Source organism: Globicephala melas, chromosome 3 (genome assembly GCF_963455315.2).
Source record: "Globicephala melas chromosome 3, mGloMel1.2, whole genome shotgun sequence".
Classification (NCBI taxonomy): domain Eukaryota; kingdom Metazoa; phylum Chordata; class Mammalia; order Artiodactyla; family Delphinidae; genus Globicephala; species Globicephala melas.
In genome coordinates this window covers 64,085,398-64,103,236 of record NC_083316.1, presented here as the reverse complement: position 1 = coordinate 64,103,236, position 17,839 = coordinate 64,085,398, and the positions used below count along the sequence as shown (strand labels likewise).

At 41.5% G+C, this 17,839-nt stretch overlaps 1 protein-coding gene across 6 annotated transcripts in view; it reads right to left on the bottom strand.

Annotated features, from left to right (window-relative positions):
• Window positions 1-1,307: 1,307 nt before the first annotated feature.
• Window positions 1,308-17,839, bottom strand: part of RASGRF2 (Ras protein specific guanine nucleotide releasing factor 2) — a 232,965-nt gene continuing 216,433 nt past the window's right edge. For all 6 annotated transcript variants that reach the window (XM_060295960.1, XM_060295961.1, XM_060295962.1 and 3 more), the window contains exons 23-27: window positions 15,811-16,008; window positions 11,183-11,262; window positions 9,438-9,555; window positions 8,790-8,858; window positions 1,308-5,958 (exon numbers count right to left, since the gene is read on the bottom strand). In XM_060295960.1, the coding sequence (XP_060151943.1) occupies window positions 5,866-5,958; window positions 8,790-8,858; window positions 9,438-9,555; window positions 11,183-11,262; window positions 15,811-16,008 (558 nt within the window). In that variant the 3' untranslated portion in view covers window positions 1,308-5,865. The remainder of the gene's footprint in view (window positions 5,959-8,789; window positions 8,859-9,437; window positions 9,556-11,182; window positions 11,263-15,810; window positions 16,009-17,839) is intronic.

The following is a 17,839-nucleotide window of genomic DNA, read 5'->3' as shown; positions in this document are numbered from 1 at the left end:
TCAGGCATCAGATGAAATAAATCCAGTGAGCCTGAAATAGCCCAGATCCGGAGGATGGTGAGGCTTTTGAAGACCATGGAGGTGTAGAATTTATAGGATGGCAGTTGCCATCTTTCTTTTTTCCCAATTCCTTACTAATGGACATTTAGCCTCCCCCCACCTCCCACACCTTACCTCAACCCCTCATCTTTTACAGTGTAATTTTACATAAGTTAGTAAGTAAGGTCAGAAGAGACGTTGGGATCTTATCGAGAAAAGGGGTGTGGTATCTTCTTTTGGGGGCCTAGTCATCCTCACGCTTACGATAAATGTGGTGCGATGGGATGGTAGCCTCCACAGGTGACTCAACAGAAATTCCAGATTTCCGAAAATCCTTCAGATGTGATCTCTGTCATATGACACGTACTCCTTTCTTATCATTGCCAACTCCCTTCAGAGGGTGAAGGCTCTTTCCACACCTAGTGGCCAGGGTGGCCATGTGGCTTGCTCTTGCCATAGGGACAGGAATAGAAGTGAAGTGTTTAACTGCCCTATCACTTGCTCTAAAGGAGATCTCCTGTCGTGGGCTTATTCTCTTTTCTGTTCCCGAATCCAGCTGGAGCCTGGATTTAGCAGGACACAGATTTGACCAGTAGGCAAGGGCGATGCCGTAAGGAATGACCAAGTAACAAGAGGAAAGGAACCTGGGTTCCTGAATCCCCACCAGGCTGATTGCTCATTTCAGAAATGGAAAAGGAAACCAATGGGACAGGAGGGACCTACATTCTTCCTTTCCTCAGTTCTCTCTTGTGCTCAACAGCTGTGTCACGTTTCCTTCAGCTCTAAATGTTAGGACAACTTCATCTACTTGAAAAAAGTTTAAGTATTTTCATATGTATTATTCCACGTAACTATTGCAGTAATTCTAGATGGCTCAGGGGCTCATCCAGGGTTGGAGCCAGTGACGGCTGGGCCAGGCCTCAGCACCTTTTCTCTCCACAGCCTGTTTGTCAGCTGCCATTAGGTGAACAGAGCTGTTTGGACAGTAATGAGTTCTGTGCCTGGAGGTGGTCAAACCTGGGTTGACGATGGCACAGGAAAGATGTAAGCCCTGGAAAGACAGTGGAACTAGATGACCCTTAATATTTATTTGAGGTCCTCCAAATTCTCTAATATTTTGGTACCTGCAGCATGGCTTCCTCTAAACCTTTTCCCCCACCGAACTTCAGAAGCATAACAAAAGAATATCTGAAGGAGCCCATTGTGACGAAAGAGACAAGATAGAAAAATGCTAAAAGAATCAAATGAAGAGACTAAGGAGATTTTGGAGAATTCGAGAAAGGCAAAGTTTAATTTGCATACAGGCATAACCCACACCTCACCCGGCAAGTGTTAGGCCACAGCACAAACCCCTCTGGCGGAGTCACAAATGTCCATAGATTTGCAAAGCAACTGGACACAAACAATATAATTCTCAAAGTAACACATGGGTTTGTCCATCACACACACATACAAATCACAAAGAAATACACTTAAATCCTCTGCAGAAGAGAGATGAGGATGGTAATCAAGTTACCTCACATTTGGACAGCACTTTACGGTTTACAGTCTAATCCATTTTGTCCTCATGACAGCCCTGTGAGGTAGGCAGCACAGGAATCACTATTAGCTCCATTTCACAGATGAAGAAACTGAGGATCAGAGAGGTTTCAGCACTGGCCTAAGGCTTTAGATGTAGATCTGAGCCTAGGACTCAGGGCTAGGATGCCTAGTCCAGTGCTCTTTCACAACTGCCTTTCCATGGAAAACTCAACGGTGGTGTCAAAGACAGTGGTTCAACATCATTTATTGATGAACTATTATTTTTCTTGAGCAAGTGAGATCAAGTACAATCAAATCAACCCTAATATTAACGTCATGTGGTGTGGTAGCCAAGATGAATAATTTTCTGAATCATTCATGTGTTTATACCTACAACAAAATGGTTGTTTTCTACTTTAGCTCTGCCCTGCCTTAATTTTAAGTCACTGACAGACATGGAGAAATGACACTCTGATTAGATTTCATTGACTCAAGTCTTATTACCAGGATTCACACAGTGGTGTCTGTAATCAAGTCATTATTTAAAGCTACAATCTGTTGTCTTTCTGAAATGAAAATGAATCCTATTCACTTACTCCTTCTGGCTGTGGACATTAGCCTAGCTCTATCCTTTAGCCATAAATAATATGTTATCTTTTATACCATTTCAACAGAAGTAAAAATGATAAACTTCACAGGCTGGTTTTTAAAAAATCTTATAAAGTGAAGGGAAAGGTTTTTTTCTTCTTTTTTTCCCATCCAGGGGGAAGAAAATAAAACTTTGAAAAGAAAAGCTAAATAAAATCCTTTATTTTAAAATAAAAGTTAATTTTATTAGGAACAACCCCTCTATTGCATTACTCTTTTTAGTTAAGAATTTAAAAGTGGCCCAATCATTGCTGACCCATGGTCTTGTCTGTTATAGCACTGTGAGAAAAAAAAAGAGGGGCGGGTCCATCATCACCCACACTCCAAACTGGAACATAAGGGAGTTTTCTCTGCAAAGGTATTCAGTATCTGTACTGAAATTTAGCAAACAGTAGTGGGGACTTGGTGTCAAAGCCAGTTGAAAATACTGCAACAGTTGTTTAAAATTCCCTCTTTAAATTCCTTCAGAGAAACACTAAGGAAAAGTGACAACATTCTACTTCATTCCTAAATCTGTGTAATATATTGGCTTATGTAAGAGATTTGTCCCTGTAGCAAAACTGGATGTCTTAGTTAATAACCAAAGGCATCTCCTAAAATCCCCAAGATAATTTCATTGACAGTACAAAATGTGGGTATTCATCTGAAAGCAAGAAACTGGATTTTACTTCTGATTTTCTGGGTTCATTTTGCAAGAATATGTGTTCCCTACTTGGCTGTTAGGGGTTGACCTCCCATCTACTCATAGAAATGGGTCTCATATAATAGAATATAAGCAGACACAGCCAGGGGTGCACACTCCAACAGTCACACAAAGCTTGCAAGGCAGAAGAGGATGGGTGCTTTAAACAATCAAAAAGAAACCACAAATTGCTCTTGGGGATTTTAAATGTGACCAAATTGAAAAATGCACTTTCCTCTCCCAGCTGGCCCCCAAATAGTGCAGGTCATCAAAAGCAACTCCCTTGGAGGTGGAGTTCTCTCTCTTGCAGCTCCAGCAAGGCTTCAGACTCTACGAAGCAGAAGGAGGGGTGTGTGACTCAATAAAATGCAAAAGGTCAGCATAGACTACTGACAGTGCCCAAAGTTGACCACTGGGGGGCGCTTCCAACATTCTGCAGGAAATAGGCCTGAAAGCTTTGGGTCACTAGTTGAGGAAAACCTGTATGCCAAAAGGGGAGAAGTATTTGGAAATTCCTCTAGTTCCCATTTTTCTCTAATAAGAATGGCAGCGGGCTTCCCTGGTGGCGCAGTGGTTGAGAGTCCGCCTGCGGACACGGGTTCGTGCCCTGGTCCGGGAAGATCCCACATGCCGCGGAGCGGCTGGGCCCGTGAGCCATGGCCGCTGAGTCTGCGCGTCCGGAGCCTGTGCTCCGCAACGGGAGAGGCCACAACAGTGAGAGGCCCGCGTACCGCAAAAAAAAAAAAAAAAAAAAAAAAAAAAAAAAGAATGGCTGCATTGCCTCTGCAACATTTGGGTCAGAGAATTAAGGGTCCAAACTTCCAGGGACAGTGCCCACAGAACCACACCCTCCCTTCTGGAAGACTTTGGGGATTCTAAGGGCAGAGTCCGATGCATCAACCTTTCTGCATGTTGCTCTGCCTGAAACTACTATGTGTGTGGTCCTTCCACTGATTTGTCCTGATTTTAGTTCACCTTCAAAACTATGTTTTTGCACCAAGAAAGTTCACCTTGACTTTCTTATTCTTTTGCAAGACTTTGCGGTGCTTGGTGCAATTGACATATATTAGTTCAAACTCTGTTTCTGAACATTGAGAAACAAATGGTAAGTTATGCGTTGTTAGGATCCAAACAACCCATGCTTCTTATCATGCATCAAGATGCATCAACCTCTTATTTGAAACTAAAGAGAAAAAACAAGCAACTTTTTTTTAAAAAAGAAAAATAAAGCATCCATAAGTCACCCTCCTTGGGTTTAGTGCTATCCTGTTGGCTAATATGAGCTATTGAAAATATTTTTGGAATGGTCTTCAAATATGGTAAGTATTTTCTTTTACTTAACTTGATATTTCACTATATAGTTATGTACAGACATGGCCCTTACCATGCAGGAAAAATGTACATTCTCCACCTCTGTGGGACATTATCAGTTCCCTGGGTCTTATGAGCCAGCAAGTTGAATTTATTAGTCAGCTGTCAGCTCTAACAACATAATTAAAGTGCAAAGAAAGAGAGAAAGCAGCCAGGTCAATTTTGTTTTCATTGTCTGCATCAATATGCTTCATGCCTGCCAGATGCCATAGGCTCAGGTAACAATAACTCTATATCTTTTCTCTTCTTTGAAAGCAGAGGTCTCCCTGAGAAGAGAAGAGGGAGGTAAACATGAGATAGCCCTATTTCTTCAACAACCAACAATCCTGGGAGAAGCAAGGTTGCTTTCCCAGCCTAGGGTAGGAGGACTAACCCCTGCATTTGGTTTTCTGACACAAGGGCTGTTGAGTGGTTGGGTCCATTTCCCATATACTTACAATATTTTCACTCAGAAATGTCTCCAAATTTAAAGACTGAGGAAGAACCGTCTACCAACAGCACACGGAAGGGTGGGTTTTAAAAAGAAAATCCCACTAAACAGCTTTTTTTAAAAAAAAATACAATCAACGTTCATAGTGAGGCTAAAAATGGTTTGTGTAAATCAGAATAGATTCCCACATTACCAATGGTGGGGGGCGGCGGGGCGGGGGAGGGAAGAAAACAAGCACAGCAAGGTGCAGAGATGATTTTTAAGTATATCTTTTCACTTAGCATTGAAACCCACTCTTCCCTGTAGCACTTTGTGGCCTTTTGTCGTATTCCACAGTTTTGCCGGTGAGGTGCGTGGGCATCGTTTTGCAAAGCCTGCACCTGTCTCTCCAAGGGCATTGGCTTCCTGGTCTCCACAGCCTCAGGAAGAAGCCCCCCACTCCTCCACCTCGAGAGAGCCACTGGCTGGGCTCCGCAGGGGCACGGCTACTGAGTTTTTAATTATGGAAATGTTACGTACAAATCCACTTGACTTTCAACCTGTCTTCCCTGTCCTGTTGCCTAAAGACTGAAAGAGCAGTTTCAGAACATGCCATTCCTCCAATATAAATATTTATGATGCACTGAGGACCATGCACATGCTGAGGACTGAAATTGCTTATGTGTCGGCCCATCCCTACAGAGGCAGCTCTTCTGGAAGCCTGTAACAAAGGAAATGTAACAGAAGCAGTTAAACCCTAGGAGAAGACTGGGAGGTGCACTGGGCCAGTAAAGTGCCAGCGAAACATCACAAGCCTTTTCTATGGACCCTCGTCCCCGAGTTCTAATAGAATATGCAGCAGTTTCAAATTCCCCTTCTTACCTGCTTCATTAAAATGGCTACCAGCACCTCCCGTCTTATATTCCCTCATGCAAATGTGCCCTCAGCTTTACCAAATATCAATCTCTTCACCTTCCCACCCAAGTCTGAAGCATCTGTCTTCCACTCCAACCAACTGGGCTCCCCTGGCTGGAGACAGAATTCCCGTTTGGTTCCATCATCTTCGGGGGACAAAGGAGACTGGCTTCGTCTCCATCACCCCCGTCCTCCCTGCACTGTGGGAGGCGTGGCATGCACAGTTCTGTCCCTTCTGCTTTCCACGAAAATTCCACCGACTCAGGGCAAGGCTGGATCGTCAAGCTGGGAGCCGAGGTTCAATTTTTAGAGACAGCTCATACAGTGTATCTTCATCTATGATGAGGGCTTTGTCAAGCAAGTACTGAGTGACCTGGAGAAAAAAGGGGAATCCCCACTTTGAGTTTTGTCACAACACCAGTACGTACATTTTCTGCATGGAACCTGACACAATTCAACGTTTTCTCCTAAGCATTGAAATACTTTAGGTAACTAAAAAAATTATGAATATATTCTTACTATAAAAAAAAAAAATCACACATCTCTAGTCCTCTGTCAACTCCCACCCCCAGGCACTGCCCTCAAGAATTGCCACTGTTATCAGTTGGCTTGTATTCTCCCAGACATTTTTCTGTGTCTTTCTAGACATTACCATGCACTTAAACAGAAATCATTTTTTCCCCTTATAAGTGGTATCAAAACGATACATTTTATTCTGCTTTTGTCAAACTAGAAGTTGTGGAGAGCTCCCCATGTCAGTACAAAGAGCTCTAACTGCTGTGCACCATTAACAGTGTGACATGTCAGAGTTTATTTAATGATCTCATATCGATGGGTGTTTGGTGGCTGTCAGTGTTTCACTATGACACAAAGTTACAGTGAAGTCCTTGTTAGCATGTTTCCTAGTGCTCACATGTGAATGGTCCTCTAGACACTGGAAATGAAATGAAAGGAAAGGATATGGAGATGAACATGTTGGAACATGGGGTAGCTCCATGAAAATATTTCTTTATTTTTACTGAGATATAACAGACATAAGTAAAATTAATAGCTTGATTAGTTTTGACAAATGTAAACACCCATGTAACTTACATATATAGCATGCTAGAGAATAACTCCATCAGCCCAGAAAGTTCCCTCATGCAGCTTCCCAATTGACCTGCTGCCAGAAGCAATCGCTGCTCAGATTTCTACCACCACATGTTCTGTCTGCTCTAGAACTTCATGTAAATGGAATCACACGGTATGTACTCTCTTGTGTCTGGCTTCTTCCACTCAGCATAATGTTTTGAGATTCATCTATATTGTGGCGTGTTTCAGTGGTTTGTCCTCTTCCATTGCTGAGTAGTGGGTCCAATGTATAGATGTTCCACAATTTGTTTATCCATTCATCTATTTATGGACACCTGGGCTGTTTCCAATTTTTGGCTATTATTAAGAAATGCTATAAACATTTTATACAAGACTTTTAATGGGCATGTTTTCACTTCCCTCTTGGATAAATACCTGGGTCATAAGGTAGATGCATATTTAACATTTCAAGAAATCTCCAAATGACACAGTTTTTCCAAAGAGGTTGTACCGTGTTACTCTCACCAGCAGTGTATAAGAATTCCAGTTACTTGGTATGTCAATTTTTAATTTTAAAACGTAATATAAAATGACCTCCAAAACTGTTGTACCTATAGTACATAAGAGCACCTGTTATCCCATACCCTAACTCATGTTTGCTGTTATCAATATTTTAAAAATTTGTCTTTCTGATAGCTGATAATGATGCTTCATAATCTGCATTTTTTCTTATTAATGAAGTTGAACATTTTCCAAATATTTATTTGTTTCTTCTTCTGTGAGTTACCTGCTTATAGCTTTGCCAATTTTCCTATTGAGTTGTTTATGCTTTTCTTATAGATTTATAGGAATACTTTTATTCTGTCTCTTTGTTTTAAATGTTACAAACATTGTCTCCTAGTCTACTGCTTGTATTTTGACTTTTTAAACAATTGCCCTTTGTCATATAGAAGTTTTAGATTTTGATTCAGCAAAAACTTTATCAAGCTTGTCTTTTACAGATTTTGCATTCTGTGTTTAGGGTCTTTCAAACCCAAAGGTCATGAAATTTTGTCCTATATTTTATTTAAATAATTTAATATTTTTTAATATTTAAGTAGTGAATTCATCTGGAATTAATTTTTGTGAATGGTATAAGACAGAGAGCCAAAATTCCTATTCCATTTATACAATGGTCAGTTTCTTTCTGGCGCTTTCTTTAAACGTCTCCTTTATCCCATATTAGATTTTCATATAGACAAAATCTGCATCTGGACTTTATCCTGCTCCATTGAGTTTGTATTCCTGTGCCAATATAGTCCTGTTTTATTCAGTACAGTTTTAGTGTCTGTATCTGGTAGGGTAAGCTCTCCCTTACTCTTCTTATTTTTCAAAAAGTCCTTATTTTTTTTGGCCTATTAAACCTTCCTTATGAGTTTCATAATAAGTATGTCAGGTTCCATGACTAATAGGGATAATTGGCTGTGAGTTATATGGGAATCTTCTGTCTCACCTTCTCAATTTTTCTGTAAAGCTAAGATGATTCTAAAAAATAATGTCTATTAAAAAATGAAAAGAAAAGAAGGAAAGAAGGGAGGGAGGGATAGAGGGAGGGAGGAAGGAAGGAACAAAAGTAAAGAAAGAAAGAGGTAATAAAGGCCAGTTATGGTTGGAATGGAGAGAGGAAGGGGGTATAAGACGTGATATGAATCTTGAAAGATGAGTAGGGACCACATAATGCAAGACTTTTTGGACATATCAAGATTTTTTTCTTTCCTTATCCTAAGAGCAAAGGGAAGCCAATAAAGCAAACAACTTCCACTGTGTGTTCCAGAGAGTTCTATCTGGCTGTAAATTTGTAGAATGGATTTGCATTCTGTAGACCAGGTAACAGATATTGGTAGTTTGGACCAGGGGTGGTTCCAGCTTCACAAGAAATACAGGATGTAAAACAGATAGAATTTGATGATGAATTGATATTCTTTTTGCTTTCTTTCTTGTTTTTCTTACTCAGAGTTACCAAAGATTTGTCTGTTTTATTGGTCTTTTCTTTGAGTCAGCTTCTGGTATTATTGATCTACTCTACTGCTGTTTCCAATGAATTAATTTCCCCTTTTTTCTTCATTAAATTCTCTTACAACCACACAATATTACCTTTGGCTGATGGTCTATTCGATAGGAAGTCTGCTGGAACTGGCGTATCTCTCTGATGATGTGTGATATCTGACGGAGAAACAACAAGAGCAAAGCCTAAGTACTGCCCCTGTGCTGCAGCACATTCTTCTGGAAGCCCGTCCCAGAGAAGTCAGTCCCTTCCTCCAGTGAGGTATCTGGAGCCCTGTCCCATCATGCTCCAGGCCCCAGGACTTTCTTGTCCTTTAATGAGCCACACAAAATGTTAACAGCAAGGAAATACTGAATTCACCATCAGGGCAACAGCTGGCATGGGGCGGCCTCAGGTTCAGGAGTGGCAAGCCCTGGGTGCTAGTGTCCATGGGCTCCTTGCTTCTAACTTGGTGCTTAGAACCCAGCTGTCCAGCAAGAAGCCTCAGCACCCGTCTATCACTGGTCAGTCCTAGAAAGTCATCCCTGGAGCTTTATTCCCTACCCTCTTTGTCCAGACTGCAAGCTGAAATGGACCTGCGAAAATCTCCTGAATCAGCCAACATCAGGTGTCCACCACCAGTGTCCACCACCTCTTCACCTCGAGCATAAAAAGCAGTGACCTTCCATGATGTCGCCTCTTCTCTGTAAGCCACTGATGTCACTGAGACAGCCTGATTGTATGAAATTCTCACCTACCATTCTCATCTTGGAGAAATTGACGAGGCCTTCCTCAGTAAAGTTTGGTGTTCCTTCTTCAATAAACGCCAGGTCTGTCAGGTACATTCCCAGATAAGGAACAGCAGGGGGGTTACAACTGCAAGACCAAGAGGTACTGTTGTCATGCTCATTCCCACAAGTGTCCACTTACCTCCCCATTTAAAATAAATAGGAAGCAAATGTGCTGCTCCCACCCTGAAGAATCAAGTTTTAAATTCCATTTTCAGAAGCACACTTATGATATGCAGAGTTTTAAATATGCCTCACAATAGAATATGATACAAAATTACCGCCCATGCTTTACTATGTGTTTGAGACAATGGTATTTCAAACAACGGGATGTCTTACAGACAAATACTAACGTTTGCTAGCGAGACTTGCTTGCAGTATTTATCTGCATTGGCCACACTTCTCTGAGGGGTAAAAGCATGTAGGAAAACCCCATGCCCTCACCTCATTAAAGTGCAAACATTCAACCTTAAAGAAGTGGGTGGAAAAAAACATCAATGTAATTAGAGCTTGTAAAACTTGTTTTCTGTTTTAGTTAGTACTTAAATGTTTTAGAAGGTATAGACTTAATTAATATGACAACTACATGCTAAAGTGAGACCTTTGCTGTTTGGAAGGGGGATGAACTTGTTTTTCTCAAGGAGTCTAGAGGCTGAGAATATGGCCTTTTGATCCAGAGTGAACTGGGTTTGAGTCCCTGCTTGACCACTTACTAAGTGATGCAGGCCAAACTCTCTGAACTGGAGTTTCCTTGTCTGTAAAATGGAGACAATAAAACTTATCTCTTTAGTTTGCTGTGAGGCTTAAATTAGACACATCAAGCACTTCACATAGAGTCTGTCATTTAGCAAGTATTCAGTGAATAGTTCTTGTGCTATTGTTGTCACTGTTGTTACTATGAGTCTTTCTTTCTCTCAGGGCATCACAGGACAATATTTTCCAGAGTAAGGCAAGTATGTGCAGTAGATGATAAGAAAACAAGTTGCAGGAGAATACATTTTATTCTTTCTCTCTCTCTCTCTCTCTGTCTCTGTGCACATGTGTGTGTGTGTGTGTGTGTGCGTGTCTGTAGAAAGAGAGAATGATCCAGCAACAAAAGGTCAAAAATACATAACAATAATCAATAGGCACTGGAATATTTAAATTAAAAAATCACAGGAGGGCTTCCCTGGTGGTGCAGTGGTTGAGAGTCCGCCTGCCGATGCAGGGAACACGGGTTCATGCCCCGGTCCAGGAAGATCCCACATGCCGCAGAGCGGCTGGGCCCGTGAGCCATGGCCGCTGAGCCTGTGCGTCCGGAAGCCTGTGCTCCGCAACGGGAGAGGCCACAACAGTGAAAGGCCCGTGTACCACAAAAAAAAAAAAAAAAATCACAGGAAATCACTGTGTTTAGATTAAGAAATACCAAGTCAAGAAACTCTTTATAGTAAAAGAGTTTTATTTACTCTTTATGTGGTTTGATTTACTATGGTGATATTTTCTTCTTATTTGGAAAGCTCTGCATACCACGAGTATGTCCATAAGCTATTTACTTACTGTATCCACAGTATTCCAAATGAAAAGGGAAATCAGAAAAACACCTATGTGATGGAAGTTGTTCCCATTTGTTTTTCTTTTCAAGCCAAAGTAGGAGGTAAGTGACTATTTGTACACTATAAAAATTATATAAACATATTTGTGAATTATGAATAATTTAATAATTAAGATAGACATACTTTTTAAGGGTTTCTCTGAGATTTTTAAATCTTCCTTCAGATGAAATAGTCTTCTGAAGCTTGTCCATTAGAGCTTTTGTCTAGAAAGAAACAAATAACTTAGTATGTCATGAAAATATTCCTATGGTTTGGTAAGGTGGTAAGTTACTAAAAGATGCTCAGTTCTCTTCTACAGTGGCAGTTACTGATACCTGTGCCAGACTATTGTGATATGATATGACTTTCAAAGTATAGAGGGGGGCATTATATTTAAATTTAATGTTTAAAAAAAGGAGGAAGAACACGTAAAGAAAAGTGACTACACTAATCGTTGAGCCAAAAAGAGAGAAAATGTGTAGAAAAGAAAAACTGTAATGCACAAGAAACTTAGGAACTTAAAGAACTGAAAAGCACATGTTGAATAGGGAATCTTAAAGGAGAAGACTTGTGTCAGGGAGTTTTCATGATGAATCTTTTCGACTGTTAATTTCCAAGTCATTAAAGCACATATTCTGTGCTTGGCTATGGACTGACCAATACCGACTCTGATGAAATGTGACATGTGTGTGACAGGATAATATGCTCTTTGTATCCAGTGCCTAATGGCTGAGGCCACCACCGCGTTAGAGGGAGGCAAAACCCAGCCATGACCAAGGGGTCAGTGTCCAGCTTTTGGATTCTGATATAGCTGTTTGAAGCCCACTTTAAAAATACTATTCCATAAAGACGCAGACGTAGAGAATGGACTTGAGGACATGGGGAGGGGGAAGGATAAGCTGGGGTGAAGTGAGAGAGTGGCATGGACATATATACACTACCAAATGTAAAATAGATAGCTAGTGGGAAGCAGCTATAGCACAGGGAGATCAGCTCGATGCTTTGTGACCACCTAGCGGAGTGGGATAGGGAGGGTGGAAGGGAGACTTAGGAGGGAGGAGATATGGGAATATATGATTATGTATAGCTGATTCACTTTGTTATACAGCAGAAACTAACACAACATTGTAAAGCAATTACACTCCAATAAAGATGTTAAAAATTTTTTTAAATAAAAATAAATAAAATAAAAATACTATTCCAATACCCATTCATCATAAAATCTCTCAAAAACTAGGGAAGAGAAAGTAGCTTCCTCAATTTTATGAAAAGCATTTATAAAAAGCCTGCAGCTAACACCATCCTTAATGGTGAAAAACTGAAAGCTTTCCCCCCAAGATCAAGAACAAGGTAAGAATGTCCTCTCTTACTATCCTATTCAACATAGCATTGGAAAGTCTAGCCAGAGCAATAAGGCAAGAAAAGGAAATAAAGGCATATAAATTGGAAAGAAAGAAATAAGATTGTTCCTACTTACAAGTGACATAATTGTCTATGTAGAAAATTCCAAGGAAACTACAAAAAAGCTCCTAGGGCTAATAAGTGAGTTCAGCAAGGTTACGGATACAAGACCAACACAAAAAAATCAATTACATTTGTATATACTAACAATGAATGTGTGAAAACCAAAATTAAAACCACAAGAACATTTAAATATCTCCAAGGAAAATGAAATATTTAGGCATAAATCTAACAAAACATATACAGGACTTGTATGTTGAAGATTTCAAAATGCTGATTTAAGAAATCAAAGAAAACCTAAAGAAATTGTGAGAAATACTGTGTTTATGGACTGAAAGACTCAGTGTAGTAAAGATGTCAATTCTCCCTAAATTGATTGGTTTAATGGAATTCCAATGGAAATCTCAGTAAAGTTTTTAAGACATAGTTTTTATCCTAAAATTTATATGGAAGTCACAGCACTTAAGGTAGTTAAAATAATTTTGAAACAGAAGAATAAAGTGGAGGAATATAGAAAGAATTCTCAAATCTCAAAGGTAAAAAAACCAAACAATCTAATTAAAAAATGAGCTGAAGACATGATTAGGTATTTTGCTGAAGAGGATATACAGATGCAAACAAGCACATGAAAAGATGTTTAACATTATTAGCCATTAGCAAGTGGAAATTAAAACAATGGTGAGATTTCAAAATGGCTAAAATTAAAAATAGTGATAACACCAAATGCTGACAAGAATGTGGAGAGGGCTTCCCTGGTGACGCAGTGGTTAAGAATACGCCTGCCAATGCAGGAGATACGGGTTCGAGCTCTGGTCCGGGAAGATCCCACATGCCATGGAGCAACTAAGCCCGTGAGCCACAACTACTGAGCCTGTGCCCTAGAGCCTTCGAGCCACAGTTACTGAAGCCCGCACGCCTAGAGCCCATGCTCTGCAACAAGAGAAGCCACTGCAATGAGAACCCGCGCACAGCAGCGAAGACCCAATGCAGCCATAAATAAATAAATTTATATCTAAAAAAAAAGAATGTGGAGAAACTGGTTTACTCATACACTCCTGATAGGAATGTAAAACGGTACAGCCTCTCTAGAAAAGAGTGGAAGTTTCTTATAAAACTAAACACACAATTACCATATGACCCAGCAATCGCACTCTTAGGCATTTATCCCAGAGAAATGAAAACTTATAGTCACATAAAACATATTCATGAATGTTCACAGCAGCTTTATTTGTAATAGCTGAAACTGAAAACACCCAGATGTCCTTCAAGGGGTGAATGGTTAAATGAAATGTCATATCTATACCAGGAAGTACTGTTCAGCAATAAGAAGGAACTAAGAATTGATACATGTAACAACTTGAATGGATTTCAAAGGAATTATTCTGAGTTTTAAAAAAGGCAATCTCAAAATGTCATATACTGCATGATTCTATTTATACAACATTCTTGAAATGACAAAATCACAGAGATGGAAAACAGATCTGTCGTTGCCAGGAGTTAGGGAGGGAGAGGGGGGAAGGTGGCTGGGGCTATAAAAGGGTGGCAGGAGGGATCTTAGTGATAGAACTGTTCTGTATCTTCACTCTGGTGGTGATTACATGCATCTATTCCTGTAATAAAGGCACACTAAACACACACACACACACACACACACACACACACACACACACACATGCACACATACAAATGAATACATGTAAAGGTAATGAAGTCTGTATAAGATTGGTGGATGGTACCAATGGTTAATTTTGTGGTTGTGATATTGTCTGTAGTTATGTGAGATGTTACCACTGGGGGACACTGGGTATAGGGTGGAAGGGATTTCTATTATTTCTTATAATTGCATATGGACCTACAGTGATCTCAAGATTAAAAGTTTTTTAAAAACAGTTTTTATAAAAGCTGTGGCTTTTATTTGCAAGGTCCAGGCTTTATTCACAGAAGAATTTGCCATTTCTAGAGGCCAAACTTGGGATTCTTAGAGCATTCCATTTTTACTAAGGAATGGGGGGAGGGGATAAAAGATATGACTTAGGCTTGGTTTCTTGCTACATAGGGAGGAATTTAAAAGGCTCGGAGAGAGCAAAGAAAATAGAATAGAGTAAGAAGCAATGTCTCTGAGAGGGGCTTAAACCCTCAGAGGGGGCAACAGAAACCAGACAGCTTTGAGGAAATGTCAGCAGAATATATGCTATTCTTCCTGCCTGAAACCCCTGAGGTGGGCGCCCTGAAGACACCCTTCACCAACTTTGGGTGGTCACAACAAGGCAGGCACAGTGGTCTGTGGAAGAAGGATATGCAGAGAGGGCCTGGCATAAACACTTCTAGCCTCTGGCGCCCATGGGACATGGAGGAGCCTAGAAAGTTCCCCCAACACCCTTTGAGAGGGTCAAGTGAGTTATCTAGTAATGAAGAATTAGCCTGCCCACTAGGGATCAGCAAGGGGCACCACAGCCTGTAGTAGAGGTAATACACACCCCATCTCAGAGAATCAGCAGAGCAAGTGAGAGATGAATGGGAGGTGAGGTCAGCCAGGCTCCCTGCGTGCAATAACCATGCCATGTTCCTGGCAGGGTAGGTTGACCATTTGAACACCAGGCACAGGCAACTCACAGCGGCTTGTACCCAATGACTAAACTGCCAAAGACTACAGCAGGAGGCCAGTGGGTGCACACAGCCTTCCACAAGCCCGGAAAAGCCCTCCCTAACACCCACTGACACTCAGGGGGAAGAGCAGGGGGGAAACGGTGATGTCACTTGAATCCTGAAATTATCTGAAGGAAAAAATAAGCGTGAACAAGCTAAGTCCAATTAAAAGAAAATTAAGAAGTTATATTTCTTCACATTCAAGTCATTATGCCAAAACTTGACTACCTGAATGACAAAGAAGAGGTGAACCTGGAGGCCCTCTATCCCTGGTCTTTGGCCCTAAGGCATTTGTACCTTTACTTTGAGGGAGAAAGAATGGATCCACGGACATCACTGTGCTCACTTGGAATCAATGCGCCCTCCCTAAATGATTCAGGGAACACCTCCTGACTGTCAACCACATTGTCTGAAGTTGTCCCCAGATATGTTATAATGAGTGTTTTGGTTTGTATTTTCTTTTCTAAATTAACCATTTAGAAACACATACGAGCAGAATCAATTAAGTGGTAAGAACACAGTAATTACCCATGTTGGCACCTTTCTTTGGCAACGGAGCTGCACATTTCAGCTAATTATTTCCTAATCAGTAATATTTATCCTGGCTCTGGTCTCCCAGTCTCTCCTCCTCGCGGCAGCGGGAGGTGTTGCCCGCTGATGCTCACCTGCTTCGACACCTTGGCCCAGGTTTTCTTCAGCCGGTAGATAGCACTTCTGTTTAAGGCTGAGGTGATCTCCAGCACGCCGTTGTAGTTGTGCAGGCACCGGCAGATGTCCGCCACGGCCACCCACTTCTCAATTGCGTTGGCTCGGGAGCTGACATCCGCATAATTCATGATCTGGGAGGCCACCAGGTTACTCATCTGAGACAATGGAAAAGCCAAGAGAGGGCAGCTAAGAGCCAGAGCAATTCATGCAGGCACGATACCTGAATTACCTACAGAAATGTCAGCAAAGCAGGTGTCAAGGGATGCGAGATCATAGTCCATTTAGATATCAACCTTCTGAAGAAACTAAAGTCTGTAATGATAACAATAACAACACACGAACGAACACCTGTTCAGCCTGAGTGAAGAGAGGGGTTGTTTGGGATCAGCTTGTTGGGGGAAGAGGTGGTTTTGCTAATCAGTAATTTTGATGGAGGAGTCATTTCCAATAATTATTGAGAGAATGGCAGAGAACGAGCTAACCCCTGAGGAATGGCAACCTTTGCAGATCAGGGGTTTCACTTCTTGGGGCCTCTCCCGATGTTCCTTGGGTCCCAACGGTGTGGGGATATTCACTCTAGGAAGCCTCAGTTATCACAAAGAAAACACATTTCCTCCCAATCAAATCAAACTCTAACCTACCAACTCTCAAACCAGAAACACTTAGGTGCAGAAGAGAGAACATTTTCATCTTATCTTGCTGAATTTTTTTTCCACCAGCAGTTAAAGGGACCTACAGTTTCAAGGCTAAGCACTGTAATTCTATTAGTTAAAGCCAAGAGAAAAAGAGGCAACTTAAGAAGCTCAACACTTAGAATATGGAAAGGAAAAGACTAGAACAGGATTGATTACGAATAAAGGGAATCTGGGGTCCATAATCTTATATCCATATACTAAATCTGATGAGTACACCAATTCTTTGATAATTCCATAGGTATTTTAAATCTCACAGGGCCTCAGAACTATCATTGTGCATATTTATTAGAGAAATTATTTTGTACTGAGCACCTAGTAAGGACCGTTCTTTTAGGTTGTGGGAACAGGAAAAATAAATAAATCAGTCTCCCTGACCTTAAGGCACTGAGCCTGGTTGGGTGGGAAGGTGAGGAGAGGCAGACAGAAACAAGTAAGTACCACAAAGCGAAATGCAAAGCTAGGGCTGGGGGGGGTGCGGTGGAGCTTGAGAAATAGAGGCAGCATGGGGCAGGTGGCCTAGTACAGAGGAGAGAGATTGTGCCTGCACTGAACCCTGAAGCGTGAGGAGAAGCTAGCTACTGCTTCCCATCAAAGTAGAGGAGTGTCTGCAAAGGGACAGAGGGGGAAGGCGTGGTGGCATGGAGGATCTGGCAGCTGTCTGAGGAGCACGGGGGTTGGCGAGAGACAAGGATGACAGGAGGCAGGGCTCCTGTAGGCCAGGCTGAGCGGCTGGGGCCGTATTGTGAAGGTGAGAGGAAGCCACTGACAAAATTTCATCAAAGAGATATAATTAGATGGGCCTCCGAGAGAAGTTATTTCCGTGCCACTGTGTGAAGAAAGGGTTGGGTGTCAGTGAGATGGGGGTGGGGAGATAGTGAGTTAGGAGCTCCCGGAGAAAAGAATGAAAGGCCAAATCAAGATTATGGCAGTGGGAAGGGAGGGGAAAAGAAGAGTCTGAGATGTGTAGATTTAGGGTTCACTAACATGTTGAGGGGTGAGCGAGGTGGAGAAAGGAGAAGAAGGGGTCGAAGATGACCTCTAGATTCCGTGCTTGGTTGAGTGAGTGGCTGGTGGGGCCATTACCCAAGACCAAGAACAGAGAATAAGATGAAGAAGCAGGCTTGGTGGGTCTGGGAGGAACTCTGATGATGAGTTCCATTTGCAATCTGGACACAGTGCAAGTGGCCACCCAAGTAGAGACATGTGGGTATGGAGCCTGGGACTGAACCTCTGATTTGAGTGTCCATTTCATCCCAAGTGTATGTACAGCACAGGCAAAAAAGAAAAAAAA